Source organism: Trichosurus vulpecula, chromosome 5, assembly GCF_011100635.1.
Source record: "Trichosurus vulpecula isolate mTriVul1 chromosome 5, mTriVul1.pri, whole genome shotgun sequence".
NCBI classification, from domain to species: domain Eukaryota; kingdom Metazoa; phylum Chordata; class Mammalia; order Diprotodontia; family Phalangeridae; genus Trichosurus; species Trichosurus vulpecula.
The window spans coordinates 287,866,256-287,882,544 of record NC_050577.1 but is presented as its reverse complement, the minus strand read 5'-3'; the positions used below and the strand labels follow the sequence as shown (position 1 = coordinate 287,882,544).

At 43.2% G+C, this 16,289-nt stretch overlaps 1 protein-coding gene across 5 annotated transcripts in view; it reads left to right on the top strand.

Moving 5' to 3' along the window:
- Positions 1-16,289, top strand: part of LOC118850568 (putative tetratricopeptide repeat protein 41) — a 77,645-nt gene that overhangs the window by 42,418 nt on the left and 18,938 nt on the right. For 4 of the 5 annotated variants that reach the window (XM_036760059.1, XM_036760057.1, XM_036760056.1 and 1 more), the window contains 4 exons: positions 1,605-2,049; positions 4,479-4,718; positions 8,406-8,604; positions 11,549-11,727. In XM_036760059.1, coding sequence (XP_036615954.1) covers positions 1,605-2,049; positions 4,479-4,718; positions 8,406-8,604; positions 11,549-11,727 — 1,063 coding nt within the window. The remainder of the gene's footprint in view (positions 1-1,604; positions 2,050-4,478; positions 4,719-8,405; positions 8,605-11,548; positions 11,728-16,289) is intronic. The other variant, XM_036760061.1, reaches the window with a different exon arrangement.

Sequence of the window (16,289 nt, the reverse complement as noted above, 5' to 3'; positions counted from 1 at the left end):
GCTGTGTACCTATATATATCTATATCTGTCATCTATCCATCTGCCTGTCCACCTGCTTGTCTATCTATCCACACACATAAATGTATATATATGAAATTATGGGTCAAGTGCAACTTGCTCTTGATCATTATAATTCAATAAAATTCAATCTCTCTCTTTTTTTGCTAATGCCCTTTCCATTTACATTGATGTGGTCATTGTATATATTGTTTTCCTGGTTCTGTTTACTTTACTTTGCACCAATTTATATAATAATACTAAGAAGCGTTTTAAGGTTTGTAAAGCACTTGGTGTAAAAGACACCTTTTCTCACAACAACTCCAGGAGGTAGGTGCTATTATTATCATCCTTTTACACATGAAGAAACTGAGAGAGACGTAAGTTGACTCACACAAGGTCACACAATTAGGAAGGATTTGAACTCAGGTCTTGTAACTCCAAGTTCAGTGATCTCTCCACTGTGCCACCTTATCATCACATTTATGATTTCTTTGGTACAATAATATTCAGTTACATTAATGCCCCAGTTGGTTTATCCATCCCCCAGTTGATGCTAATTGTTCTTTTAGGATTTTGATGGATGTTCTTCATTTTTCCATCCCCTTCCGTTCCGAGCATATCTCTCCCTCCTCCCCTCCCTAGAGGTATCCTTTGTAACAAAGATGAAAAGATCAAGAGAGGAAAACAAACCATACCGCACCAAAACTAAGCAGCCTGCCCACCGAGTCTAACAGTCATACCCCATCTTTCGCAGCCGCAGCCCCTTACCTTTGCAAAGAAGGGAGGGAAGTATGACTTCTCATTTTTTTTAATTGGCTGATAAGCTTGGTCAGTATAATGAAAAAATTCAGGGCTTTTTGTGTTTTTGGTTCCCCCCATCTCCACTGTAGTTGTGGTCTCTGTTGCTTTCCCTGGCTCTGCTCACTTCATTGAGCATTAGTTCATGTAAATCCTCCTCTACTTCTCTTTATCCTTCACATCTATTGTTTCTTAGAGTACAGTAATATTCCATCACATTCATGTATCTCACTTCATTTAAGGCATCCTAAGTGGATGCTCATTGTCCTTTAAAAAGCACTTTTTGGTGTCCATATTTTGCTGGAAAATTTTTTTTAAGGAACAAAAAGTTATTTGATACCTTTAGCTTTTTATACCACATTCATTTCCCTAAGTTGTTTGTCCTTTCTCCACCAGAACCTTCCCTTGGAACAAGGAATGATATCTAAACAAAACCTCTGAACGTACCTCCCATGTCTGAATATGTGTGCCCTGTTCCATACTCATAATCACCCATTTCTCTACTGGGAACGGTCATGTGTTGTCCTCCGAAGGCAGGTTGGGTGATTGCAGTCAATTCGAGCTACAGCTTTCTTTCGTTGTTGTTTTCCTTTATGTTATTGTGTCCATTGTTCTCCTAAATTCTTAACTAAGATGCTAGAACAGTGTGTGAAGTCTGATAGAGTGATACTGTATTTGAACCATTTTTCTCATCGTCTTTGCTTGCTATGAGACTATATCAGGTTATTCTAACTTTGGAAACCATTGGCAGGATTGTTTTGAAAATATCTTAAAAATGTAAACATTTCTTTGACTTTCTCTATTAGGCAAAAGACTTTTCCTGGCTGCCCCCCTCCATTTCCCCTAATTGTAAGTTGATCATGAGTATGGTGTCCTCCAGTTTCTCTTACAAATCACTGTGTGCCCGATCAGATGTAAAAACAGTGGAGCTCACCGTTGCCTCCGATGAAAACACGGTTATCAAAATTTTTGAACAGTATCTCACAGTACCTCACAAAAACATTTTTTCCTATCGAGAGAAACATAACTCAAGAAAAAAACCATGCCTAAGTCCTTTGAAAGTTGCAGTCTTGGCCAATGAGTTTCAAGAATGTCGACTCTACCGAAATGAGTCGGAATGTATTCAGGAATACCTGGAAGTGCTTTCCATCCAGGAGCTGTGGGAATTAATTCTCAAGCGATGGGTTGAGGACTACAGTTGGATTATCAAGCCCAAAAAGGTAGTATCAGCTGTACCGGATACTAAAAGCCGTAAGTACGTTTTCTAATGAGAGTTTGTTTCTTTTGTGTCCCAAAGAAGTAGTATGGACAGAGATGGAGTAGAGTCACTCCAGAGTGCCAGACCCACAGTAGTCCCAGAAGGGAATGAAGCTGTTCAATTCAGTTTGGCAGATCCATTTATTAAATGCTTGCTGTGTACAGAGTACTGTGGTTGGAGGTTTGCCATACAAAGTTTAGACAGGTCATATAGTCCCTCCTCTCCTGAAGGTCATTGGGTTAGGGAAACATGCCCTACAAAAACCAAGGCAAGCTTGACATGTAAAATGATACCTGATAAGCATGTAAGACAGGTGGAAGCAGAGGGTTATCAGCATTACAGAAGGGCCAAGCAGAGGATGGCTGTTCCTTGAGGTGATGGGAATGGGCAGGGGGCAGGGAGAGAGCTCAAGGGTCATCTAGTCCCACCCCCTCAATTTACAAATAAGGAAATCGAGTCATAGGGAAGGGAAGTGACTTGTCCAAGATAACTCAGTAGTCATCAAAAGTGGGATTTGAACCTAAGCCCTCCAACTCCAGAGCTGAAGCTCTTTTTGTTGTGCCATAATCAGGGAGAACTTTGTGGACAAGATGCTATTTGAGTTGAGAAGGATAGGATTTTTAATAGGAATGGGGGAAGAGAAGAAAGCAGGAAGAAGAAAGCTCCAGAGGCTATTTCAGGCCCAAGGAACAGTATGGACAACAGCAAGGGTCTTGGGAGAGCAGAGGGAATGCTTGGGGGATGACAAGTGAGCTAGATTGGCAGGAATCCAGAAAAGATCTCGAGGCCAGGCTGATGACAGGCTAAGAGGACCCTTGACGCCTTCTGGCAAAGGAGCTTGGACTTTGTAGTAGATAAGGCACCTCAGGAGGATCTTGAAGAGGGGAATTCTGTGACTAGATCAATACAGTTCATCAGGCAGTGTGAGGGATAGAGTGGAGGAGGGATGGCAGGCTGGATTGGCTGGGGATTGGGCCTTCTTCTTGGGGAGGCAGCAGGGAGACCAGAGGAGACTTGGTACAGGTGAGTGTGGAGGTGGAATCACCTTGGATGAAGGCCAGGATTTCAAACCTGAGGCACCAGGAGACGATGGAGTTGGAAGGAGGTGTTTTAGTTTGGTCAGAAGGATAGGCTTACTTTTTAACAGCTCACACCTGAGGGGCCGGGGTGTGGAGGTGGTGTCCTATCAGCAGTTGGAGGTCGTAGGATCACTTATGTTAGAGCTGAGATGGACCTTGGAAGTCAGTCCGACCCCCTCATTGTATAGGTGAGGACACTGAGGCTAAGTGATTTACCCAGGGTCTCAGGGCTATTAAGTGTCTGAGGCAAGATTTGAACTCCATTCTTCCCTTGTCACAGGTGTGGAGCTCGGGAGAGAGGCCAGGGCTTGAGATCGAGCTTTGGGGGAGCCTCCTCTGTAGAAGTAACAATAAACTGGGGCTGTGGGAGTGAATTGGACTATTCAGGGAGAGAGCGCAGAGAGAAAACCCAGGCCTGAACTTTGGGGAGCAGCCACGTTCAGGAATGGGGGAGGAGGTGGAGCAGAGACAGTTTTGGAAGCGTTGCTGGGTCAGAAGGAGGGAGGGTGGCATGGGAGTCATAGTGTTGTGAAGATGTTGGGGGGCTGAGTGTGAAGACATTGGCATTGACCATTGATTCAAAGGAATACCCACTGGACATCGGGAGCGAATCATTTTTATTTCCATCCAGATTCTTGAGTGTTCTCACATTTAGAACCCTTTGGTGTACAGGGGCAAGGGTGGATGGGCCATTCACATGGACACATTGGCAGACAATATGAGTAACTGGACGCCCCCTGGTGGGCTCAAAACATGAAACAGAACCAGAAGTCTATGGGGATGGTGATGACAAAGGACCCCCTTTACCACATTGCTTAAGCACTAAGTATTCCATGTGCCTTCACCAGACTAGGGTTACTAGTACAATGAATGAAATGATCCCTGCTTGCAAGAGTAGGGGCTTCCTAATATTTCTAATTATATCTCCCATGAGCTGTAGCAGCTAGGGAGCTCTCTGGACATGGTTGTCTGTGTCTTCATTTCTCTCCATGTCCTTAGTAAACTCTTAGGTTTGTTTGATCACAAAGCCAATGAGAATTCCAGGTGGGGTCAGCCAGTCAATACGTGCCTATCATTTGTGCTGAATGCTTAATATAACACAATTTCTGCTTCTAGACTTATTTTGGGTGGCGGTGGTCCTACCCTTTAGATCATTCACTCATATAAATGTGGGAGTTGGAGGATGGGAAACTTTATGTAAAGATGTTATATAGGTGTTCACCTTTTGTGCACCAGCATCTTTATTGGCAAAGGCCCCTCACTTCTAATCATATCCTGGATGTATTTGTTTTTAAAAAAAGTGGTGATATGTTTCTGAAAATCTTGGTATCCTCCTACTACAGGACTGAGTGGCTGGGTCGTGGACACATTGTGTCTATTAAGTGTCTCTCATTGTGGGCTGACTGACCTTGAACTACTCCAGCTTTTGGACATACTGGGCTATAAGAATCATTACAAAGTCACCACCTCCCATTGGGCAGCCTTTCGCTTAGCTACAAAGCAGTGGATCCAAGAGAAACCGAATGGCCGATTGCATTTCTGTCATCAGTCTCTGCGGCAAGCAGTGGAGCACAAGCTGCTTGGTAAGGCTTGTTGGTGAAAAAGGTTGGTGGGTTGAGGGAGGACAAGAGACTAGAGGAGATGAAAGCTTTTAGCTGTAGTTTGTCTAGCATAACCAAACATTCTAAGTGATGATGATAAATTGAAACGTTTTTTCCTCGCTGGCATCAGTGACAGCTAAGTGGACAGCATAGGGTTTTATTGAGGTCATTAATTATGTCTAGGAAAACACAGTGTTAATAGAAACAACCACTCAGGGGACTCTTAGTTCCCCAGGAACCATGTAATAACTTTATCTTTCTGGGGTGGCCAATTCAAGACTCTAAAAGTTGAAATGAAACCTTTCTTGAGGCCTGAGACTATATAATGTTTATAATGATAGTAGTGATTTCTTTGTCTTTGCGAATTTCCCTTTTTCCTGCCCTAGATAGTCAGCATTCTCTTATTTTTTTGAGGGGGTTAAGTGACTTGCCCAAGGTCACACAGCTAGTGTGTCAAATGTCTGAGGTCAAATTCGAACTCAGATCCTCCTGCCTCCAGGGCTGGTGCTCTACTCACTGCGCCACCTAGCTGCCCCAATAGTCAGCATTTCTTACCTTAATGGTGGAGTGGAGAAAAGGAAATGGACACCCCCTGAGTGTGGTGGCAGGCATGGCCCAGGCATGGGATGAGGTGCTACTGGGTACCCTCTAGCCCAGGAGTGGGGAACCTGCAGCCTCAGGGCCACAAATTCTATTTGTTCTGTGAAGTTTGGATTCAGTCAAAGGGTCTCACTTGAGGACCTAGAGGGCCACATGTGGCCTCAAGGCCTCAGGTTCCCCACTCATTAGCCCATGCTCATCTCCAATTCGACTTAGCACCTTTATTCCCCACAAATCAGAAAGTGATAGAGATTTGCCCTAGGTTGAGGTCAGTGCTCTCTCCAGCAAGGTTTTAGTGCCATTATGGCTATGTTTGTTTTTGTGATACAGTCTTGATCAGGGTAGTATTATTAATAGTTTAGCTGAAATAAGTCTGGGAAGGGGAAAAACATTGACCAGCTTTATGATCATAAAGGCTCCCTCACTTTTGGCCCAAGGACTTAAAGGGCTTCCGAGCTCTGGCCATTCTGTGGGTTCTTTCCCTGATGTACTGTTTAAAAATACAAGCTTTAAACTTTATTTTTTATTATAAACTTAGCAATTATTAACAAACATCAACACTCTGGTATGCAAAAGACAAAAATAGAATTGTATATAAAACCATGAACTTCTATTACTTGTTTTTAAAAATTGAATATTAAATATGGCAATAAGAAAATGGCTCTATTTGTGTTCCACATACTTTTTATATTAAATATATTGTGTTCTTTTTTGGGGGGAAAGGGCTTTAGGGAGTATATTTTGCCAAGAAGACATGCCTATAATTTTTGATCAAATCAGGCTTTGTTTTAGCCCTTTCACTTGTGCCCTTCTCCTTTGAAATGGATGATCTTCTTACTTGACATCCTTAATTTCTAATCTGAGGTGCTGAACAAAACTGAGGCTTTGCTATCTGCAGTGATCCTCCTGCCTCTGTAGTGTAGGCTGAGCTCAGGAATGCCCACCCTTTCCCTTCCCCTCTATTCCTGTGGGTGAAACTGAAAATCACCCCCTTTGTTGTTTCCTGCCTGGTGTGAGTGTGTGTGTGTGTGTGTGTGTGTGTGTGTGTGTGTGTGTGTGTGTGATGGTGATGGAGGAATGTATGAAGGTGTGGATGGTGGAAACATGTCATAAGAAAGGAACTTGAATTCCCCTCCTATGAGGGGAGTCATATGTTTCTTGATGGTTACTGGTCACTATCTGTCAAAGAAAGGTGGTAGGGTAAGGATGGGATAGATAGAGATGAAGCAGGGAACCTGAGACATTCTAGAAAGGTTGGAACCTTCCAGTTACACCCTGTGATAAAAATAAAGAAATGAAGAAAACAGGGAGGATGCCATCTTAGGGCTCTTGGACTCACTAGAAAGATTTCTCCCTGCTTGGTACCAACCAAGATTAAACCAACCAAGATTCAGCCAAAGATTAACCACGGATCAAACTAAAATTTTAGAGCCCTCAAACCTTAGAATTAGAGAGCTGAAGAAAGCTTGGAGGTTGTCTATTCCAATCTCACTTTGTGAAGGAAGAAACTGAGGCCCAAGAAAGACAATGGCTTGCTCAAGGTCACCTAGCTAGATAGTGACAGACTGAGGACAAGGACCCATGGTCCAGGGCTCTTTCTGGGACACCACTTATCTCATAAGAACACTGGGACAGTGACCACTTGTGCTAACCTTTCTGCCTTGCTGTTGGGATTCTAGTAGATCTGCATTTTCTAGGCATGGCTGGAATTATCTTTGTCCTACCCCTAATCAGCTGTCATCTTGAGAGCTAAAGGTGGTCCTCAGTCTTGACTGGATGGACCCAGAAGCTAAAGGAATTGGAACTGGGGAGCTGAGTGTACCATGGGAAAGTTGGGACCTTACTTTGTTCCCTCTCCTTATTTGCCTTTAATTCTGGCTGTTAGACCAAGAATGTAAATAGAATGTAGTTCTCATTCATTCCTGTCACTTAGGTTGTACATTGTTGGCAAATATGAACCTACTCATGCCCTTCGTGTCATATCTAATAGGTCATGGCTTAAGTTTACACCCTGGGAGCCAAACCCAAATTTGCAATCTTCTTCCATTTCCCATCCAAGCCTATTACCCTCAGAAATAACCTTTGTTGTGCAAATGGCAAGTGAGGACCTGGGGTAGAGGGGTTCCTGATTAAGTGGTCTTTCTGCCCACTTGCTGCTAGGGACCATATTTCCCTCAAACAGGTATGAGGTATATTTTCGTAATAATTCTGAATTACTGCTGGAACAAGTTCCCCTAGGCTTGTGATGTCATCCATAAGTGATGGCTGTTCACAGCCCCCAGATGGGACCATTCATATTTTAGATTTCTATAAAACCTATGAAACCTCTCCGTTGTGACCATTTCTGGCCATTATTATCTATCAGTGCCTTTTCTAGGCAATGCTACATATAAATACCATAACTTTGTCTTTATTTGGCCTTTCTCTTGACTTTGAAGTTGCCACACCATGGTAATTTGGCCTTTGTGAGGCGTAGAAAACAGTTTGTTTCTTCGAAGTGGCAGATTTTGATGGCAACCAGAGGCCATGTGCTTCCAGTAGAGACTTAATTTTATGCATGTGATTGCTCGATGTTGAGATAGATTCATTGATCAGGGGCTCATCCTCTATTTGGTGTCCTGAATGCCTCTGGATCTCTGTCTGGTGAATTCTATCAAGCCCTTCTCAGAACCATGTTTTTAAGTGAATCAAATAAAATACATTAGGATTAAAAAGATATACAAATATAATTAAAAAGATATACAAAAAATATACAAATTATATTCAAGCACATTGATCAAAATATATTTTTTAAGAATGTTTATGGAAACCAGGCTATGACCTCTTGACATAGGTGAAAAACAGTTGCAGGTGATAGCCCCAGGGATAGTTAATGAGAATCCTTCTTCCCTGATCCAGACTGACTTATATGGGCTTTTCAGTCTGGTTCCCATCTACCTTGGCTTTCCCAGCATCCCTGGTCATAAAATAAATTTGGAGGTCCTGTGTTTGACATGGCGGGCTTTAGGTAGGTTGGCTGTAACGAAGAAGAGTGAGAAAGTGGTTAACCTGTGACTGGTTTTGAACTAGGTGTAATCACGCCTGTCAGAGAAAGCAGTCCATATTCCTTTCAGAACCCCATGAATTGCAAGAAAACAAATTTACATCGGATCTTGACTCAGTTCTTCCAGAGACAAAGCAGCTTTTGGAGAGCGTATGCAGAGTTGCCTTGGCATTTGAAAATGAGTGGCAACTGGGAGGAACTATGTAATTTTCTCACACATCCCAAGTAAGTTTCTCTATTTTCATATGATCATAGTGTGTGGAAGGGCTTTGTACTAGGCTTGGCGGGGTAGAGATGCCAGGCAACTTGGTATGATGGCAGGGAGGGGTTTTTTTCATTGATTTGTGTCACTTGGCACAACATCTCATCCCATTCCCTGCCATCTGTGAGCCAGATAAGCACTGGTTTTCACACACTCCCCTCTCTGCCTAGGAGAGTTGGAAACCAGTTGGAAAGACCACAAGGAAATGGCACAGAACCATAGTCCAGGCTTGGAGAAGGAAGGTGGGCTTCCTTTTGCCGGTGTTTCAATTTGGCAAGTGGGGCCAATTCAGTACATACTATGGGGGAATTCTACAAATCAGGAATCTTATATTTTAGTGACTTTCTAGGAATCGATGTAGGAATTTTTTTTCCTTCCAATGTACTCTGATTCCTGAGATTTTGCCCAATTTTAGTAAGAATTTAATCAAGCATTTTTTTTGGCTTTTTTTCTTTTTCTTTTTAACTATTAAGAGTCTTAAAAAGAGAAACTGACATTTGTTTAGGGTATAGGAAGGAGCACTCATCTAACTTCTAGAAAACTGTTGGCTACATCAGCAAAGAGAAGCTTTAGTTGCTTTTTATAAAGGACTTTCGATGCAGCATCTGCTAGCAAACCATCTTCTAGTGCAGATTTCTGTAAAGGACATTCTCTCATGGGAAAAATAATAAAATTGGAGGGTTGTCTTTCCTTCTAAAGACTTAGCAAGGATGAATCATAGCTTTGACCCATAATATGTCATAAAAACAAAGAGTGAATAATTACAAACTTCTTTAACTATAATATTGGCATTTATTATAGCACTCTATGGTTTGAAAAGCATTTTATAAATATTACCTCATTTTTATCTTCACAATAACCCTGGGGAATATTCCCATTTTATAGATAAGAAAACTGAGACTGAAGCCTGGTAAATGGCTTACCCAGGTTCACACAGCTATGAAGTATCTGAGGCTGGATTTGAACTGAGGTCTTTCCCAACTCCAAGTCCACTGTTCTTCTCTATTGTACTACTTAGGGACCAACCTTGGAGGCAGAAAGACCTGCCTTTGACACATACTTTCTGGGCAAGTCACTTATCCTTTCAAAGCTATGGGCAATTCTCTAAGAGAAGATTCAGACCTGCATTGGTAGACAGAGTTCCTTGTGCTTTATCACCAAGGTAACAATATGACAAAAATACAACTCTGCTACATTAGAAACCTGACCCAAAACCAATATGGTAGCTCTAATAAGCATTAAGTAGTATATTAGAAATAATTTTGCTTGCCTTCTTAGATTTTAGAAAGGCTTTTCGGGCCTAATTTAGGTGGCACAAAGCTCTCTTTAAAAAAAAAATGGCACTCAAGAAAATTTGGATCCTGGGTGTGTTCTGTTCTCTACAATTGTCCCTGTAGTCGGCAAGGCTCTTCAAAATATTATTCCTTTCTATTGTAGTCAGGGTTTAATGCATGGTGGTGGTGGTTGATGGCGTTTTTCCCCTTGAAAGTCATGTTAAAAAGTTAGTGTTCTCCTTTCCCTTCCCATCTTCTCAGTTCATTCTAAGTTCTAACTTCAGTCTCCGAGTTTTGGGCCACCAGGAAAGGGTTATGAAGTCTCGACTTAGAGGACAATCAGAACACTTCCTACTGGAATATTGGGGGGAGGGGCTGGGGCAAGGGAATCCAACCACCAGACCATTAGCAGAAGTGGATCTGCCGGACATTTCTCTCTGAATTGCCCAAGGCTGACATGAGACAGTACTCGACAGTACCACACACACATTTGTTAACCCCAAAGAGTTGGACACGTCTAATTGACTAAACAACAAAAAAAAATCAACTGGGGTCAAAGAGAGAAAAGTCTCAGAAGAGGAGGTCAGAGTGCTCAAAGACAGGCATGGGTGGGATTCAGAAAAAGGGGTGGAGACTGACTCATTTTTGCAAGGTTTTTAAAAATAAGTCACGGCCCATTTAAAAGAGTTCCCCTTTATAAAGGGGGGGCGGAGCCTGTGTTCACTCCTTTGGACTGAAGACTAGCTACTGCTCATGTCCAATACTTGAGGAGATTCATTAATTCTGTTTACAATCCTATTTAAGGATTATTATTTAGAGCTTGAGCTTTGGTTGTTTCCTTTGGGTAAAAGGTAAAACATGAAATTAAAGAGTAAGGACAAGACTAACCCTGTGATTTTTTGGTATAGAGAACTCCCACGTCCTTCTACCAATGCAGGTCACTGCCTTCTCTGCAGCTTAGATTGCTGCTTAGAGAACACTAATTCTTTTTTGTTAATAATCAATATAGGCTATAATCAAAGTAGATATATTTATTTAAATAGACTGTCATCTGTGGAGAAAGAAAGACATAAATTGAAACGTAAACTAATAAATTTATAAAGTTTACTTCCCTATTGTAGATCTTAGTCAAGTCAGCAATGAACATTTATTAAGCACCTACTATGTGATATGCACTGTGCTAATGAAGGCAAAAATAATCCTTGCCCTCAAGGAGCTTACAGTCCAAGGAGGCAGCATGCAAACAAGTCTGTTTTTCAGGCTATAGCTATGACATTTTGAAAGCACATTGGATTTATACCTCTTGTCCATGGACGGTCCTCTGTGTTTAGATCCACAACAGTGGTTGTATTTTCCATCTTAGGGTAGAAGAAAAAGGTCTGAATCCTTATCTGTTTTTCCTATCGATCCATTCTTCAGGGGCCAATTCATAGTCAGACCTGGCTACCCAACCTGGCTAGATAGAAACCATCACCTAAAAGTCAGGATGAGCACCATGTCCAATTTACTGACCTATATCATGTTGATTCAGAAAAATATAAATTGGGTAATGACTTAGTTCTTAAGTAACTTAAGAATAGCTTCTTTCAAGTACCAGATTATGTGCTATTTTCTCAATATGTCGTTTTAACAGAACCCTGGCCATAATATCCCAAACCACAAGGCCAACCTTCTGGATAAAGCTCCATCTTATCCATTATTGGAATGTGTTAGCAGAAGCTGGATGTGATACAACAGGGGCCTACCTGAGTATGGTGAAAAAGATGGTAACTTACAAGACGTACAAAATAAAAGAAAGGCACATGTGGACAGGTATCACGTGACTGATGGCTTAGAAATTTGCAAATAAGAAAATATTAACAGTCAATAACCTTTTTAAAAATTTTTGGCCTGGATACACACTGACTAAATGCCACACAGCGTCTGAGGCACGGTTGGAAAACAAATCTTCCCTGACTCCAACTCTAATGCTCTATTTACTGCACTACCTGGAATCCCATATGATAAATGCCTCTCTCTAGAATATAAGTAAATTCTTGTGGCTAGGAAGGGGAAGACCAGACATGACTGACAGTTGACTTTTTGTTGTTGTTAAGTAGCATTTACTCTACTGCCTTGAATTTCTCCTACTTACTCAAGCACCCCGACCCCTCAGAGCGTTTGCCAAAATCTCTGAATTATCACACTAAACAATACCTGCATCCTTTGATGGAGCCACGCACTCATGGATGGGGGTGCATTCTTGTCTTTCTATTCTTTGTTATTCCCATCCATGTCCTCCCACGGAGGATCCACCCAGAGATCTTTCTGGAGTGGTCTTCAGGCAGTCTGTTAATGCCTTTTTCGCTTCCTTGTTGTGTAACTGGGCCGCTTCATTTTCTTTTTTTATTTAAGGTTTTGCAAGAGATTTATTTCTTGGGCAGGAGTGTTAAGACCCTGTTGATGTGGTTGGAGGGCACAGTAGGTCATGCCAGTTGGCCATGAGGATGAAGATGGAGAACCTAAAAGTGATGGGTGCCTGATAGTTGGTAATGATGATGTGAGGGTGAGGTTTGTGATGGGGATAGGTAGGGGATATAAAGATAATGATATTGCAAATGTTGCTGCTAGGGTGGGGAGGTGCCATGGCTGAAGTGATGCATAGTGCCTCCAGTATCCTCAGGATCCCAAGGGGTTGTCATCCCAGGTGGGGGATAGAAGTAACATAGGGTGACAGGGGCCTGTGGGTGGGGTGGGGCATGAAGGAACATGGGCTGGTCACCCTTTAGGGAGGCAGGTGAACACATCTGGGATGCATCGGCGTTCAGGGTCCTGGGCTCAGTTGGAGGCTGTTATCAGCAGAAGGCAATACCTGTCAGTGAGATCCAGGTAGTACTGCTGAAGCTCTGCCATGTCTGGCAGGTTCTCTAACTTGGTGTAGGGATCAAACTTGTAGAACTCCCACATCCAGGTTACCATGTTGAGGTCGCAGTGGCTGCAGAGGTTCTGATGGCTACCATCAGGGGCCGAAGGAGAGGAAGCGCGTTATGAGTATGGTGTTGGCAGCTGTGGGAAGGACAAATTGGGCAGGAGAGAGACCAAAGGCAGGGAGACTTAGGAAATCATTGTAACAGCCAAGGCAGAAGGCATCTGGAGCCTGAACTAGGGGGGTGGCCGTGAGAGTGGAAGGAAGGGCAAAGATACAGGACTCGGCATCATAGTCTTCCTCTGCAACTTGGTCTTCAGTGTTAAATTGTTCACTGTTCTCAACTTTGAACTCAAGCAGATCATCTTGATCAGCATCCGCTGAACCTGAAATCCAAATGAAATTCATGTCTCAAAGCCTTGAACTACAACTTTTGGATTCACCTAATCTTACGTTGGCTCAACCCAACGGCAAAACATAGCAGCACCATTAGATTCCATGGTTATACTAACCCTTAAAAGCTATTCAGCCGTGACCTACTTTAACCACGAGATGGCAGGCCTGTGCCTCTAAAGAATGCCATCTCCTCAGCCACTGATCAGGGAAGAAATGTCTACAAATTTGAAGATGACTGGCGTATTTCAAGTTTAATCCCGAGGAAGAAAAAAAAAAGCACCACTTCTTTTGCATAAATGTAGTACTTCCAAAGTGAAGCTTAACGAGAATTCCATGGACCTACGAGAATTCAGTGTGGTCCAGCAGCCTTTACCTACTGGGGGCATGGGATGCTGGGACTGGCGGAGATGACAGACCATCTCTCCTTACTCAGAACATACGGACTAGTCAGGGAGATGAGATGTGCTCACTGCAGAAGCAACGGGGAGGCCCCCAGCCTTGGCGTCATCATCTTACTCTGACGCATTCTATGGGAGCCCAATTCCACCTCAGAGTTATCTGTCTTCCTTTTTTAATGGCAGGTAGGCTTTGGCAGTTGCAGCAATGGTCAGTCTTCCTCAGAGGCACTTTTCAAGGCCTGTTTATACAAAAGTTCTGCATTGATCAAGCAAAGGGTTCTATCCTATGTAATCTGTGGTCCAGACACCAAGCAAGAACTTTGGCTCTCAGAGCTGTGGGAAGTTGCCCCAGGAAGCCTGGTGTAAGGAGCCAGGTACAGGGCTCTGTGGCTGATAGCACTTATAAGTCTGCAGCAAGGTTTCCTAGCATCTGTTGTGAGTGACCGACGGACTCCGCTCCCATTATTTCGGGAGGACTGAAAGGTTTGCTAGGAGTGAGACTAGTGCTTCCCTAGAGACAAGTAGTGGTGTGAGATGTTGGGTGGAAGTCAGTCATTTGGAAATGGGTTAGTTTCATTTTCTGAGATCTTTGTAGTGAACCCTCTGATTAGGGGGCTCTTGTCTATACCCTTGAGGCCAGTGGGGCCACTACAACAAGAATGGAGGCTAGGATGGATGACTAGGGGTGAAGGGGGGAGACTAGCCTCTTGTTGTTCAGTTGTGTCTGACTCTGTGACTCCATATGAGGTTTTCTTGGCAAAGATGCTGGAATGATTTGCCATTTTCTTCTCTAGTGGATTAAGGCAAACAGAGGTTAAGTGACTTGCCCAGGGTCATACAGCTAGTGAGTGGCTGAGGCCAGATTTGAACTTAGGTCTTCCTGACTCCATGCCCAGTGCTTTATCCACTGAGCCACCTATCTGCCTTAGCTCACTCCTTCTTCCTTTAATCCATGTGATCACTGAGCCTGAATATTAGGTCTATTAATTCACAGGTTTGCAAGGACCAAAATCCTGTTAACAGATCCTTTCATTTCCTCAATTAAACTCTATCCCTAAATATTTCTGTTAATGCCAACTACCCCCAGCCCCTAAAGCTGAGAGCAATCTAAAGTCACTGGTGGAATCTGTTACTGACCGTCCTGCTTGTCTCATTTCAAATATAGAGACAGCATCATTTTTTTTGAGGCATAGATTCAAATGTAACTAAGAACTTGGCTGAAATCATGGGTATTCTCTTCCTAGTTTTCCTATATCTTATCTCATGCACAAGACTGTTTAAACATGAGTTCACAGTGGCCAGAAAGGCCTTCTTCGTTTCCGCTGCCCCTTAAAAGTAGATGCAGAGATCCTGGTAGGCTCAGACTGAGGCACTGGGACAGGATGAGGTGAGAACCTGGACTTGTGCCAATCCCTGGACAACAGGGCATGGGGGGAATGGTGTCAATAGCACCAGAGCACTGGGGCCTCTAGGAATCGCTAGTCTAGAGAAATTTGTTAAGATCTTTGTTAACAAAGAGGAGGAGAAAAATGGGACTTAGCCAGAGAAGATAGAAGAGGAAAGGAGCCTTCCTTCCTCTCTCTTTCTTTCAGATGGAGGACAATTGAGAGCATATTTTTTGCAGGAAGATGGGAAGGAGAAAGTGGAGAGATTTAGGATTATGGGCAGGATACAACTATCTGTCAGATCATGGAAAGTGCTTTATAATCGTAAGGCTGGACCTAGATGCTTTAATATTTAAATGGACTCATGATCTTGTCAGAGTGGCCGTTTCTTTCATCTCCACCTGCCCATCCTGGGGGACTTGTCCATGTCCTGTCATCAGTTTAACACAGCAGGTCCACACAACATGCTTGAGGTGGGGGCGGGGGGGAAGGGTGAGCTTTTCTCACTTTCTCCCAGAACCATGATACCAGTGGAGTCTGGGGCTCCATCACCAGTTGTCTTGACCATGTCTTGCCACTGGACTCAGATGATTCTGGAGGAGAGAGTGAGGCTGGTGACTTTGCACAGTCCTTCCTTACTTAAATCCAATTTACTTGCAAGTCAAGACATCACCTTCCTGATGTCATGGTCCTCTTTGGGAACAAAAGGTGAACAACAGCTAGTGGAGTATCAAGGATCTCTCCTGGTTATGCACATGACCAGCCCATATTCTTTAAGAAGCAGTGACTGTAATGTCATGGCTGGGACTTTCTAAGAAAAAAAAGTCCCTATGGAGGGGGAGGAGGCTCAGTGTGCACTTTCAGATAGGTAGCCTGTGGCTGAATCTGACTTACAGTGTTATCACAGGCCTGCCCTTTGAGCAAGTTGGGTTCCTGCCTGTAGCTGGGAGCCAGGAGACAGGGTGTGTGTGTGTGTGTGTGTGTGTGTGTGTGTGTGTAATGTGATTATGGGACAGACACCCTGTTTACCTGAGTCTGCTTTCTCTGCTAATCTGTACACACTCAAAGGCAATCATGTATATTGGTGATGCAATTATCTCTTCTCCCCCTCCCCACTAAATACCTTAGCTAAATGTCACATTGTACATTGGGACTGACGGTATCATCACCTAAGAAACCTGCCCTGTTTCCCTGTTTCCTTCCTCTCCGTTGCCCAGCAAGGTTGACTTAGCTTAGGTGCTCATAGCACTTACTTTAGTGCTTCTAAAGAGCTGGAACTTTCATTAATGA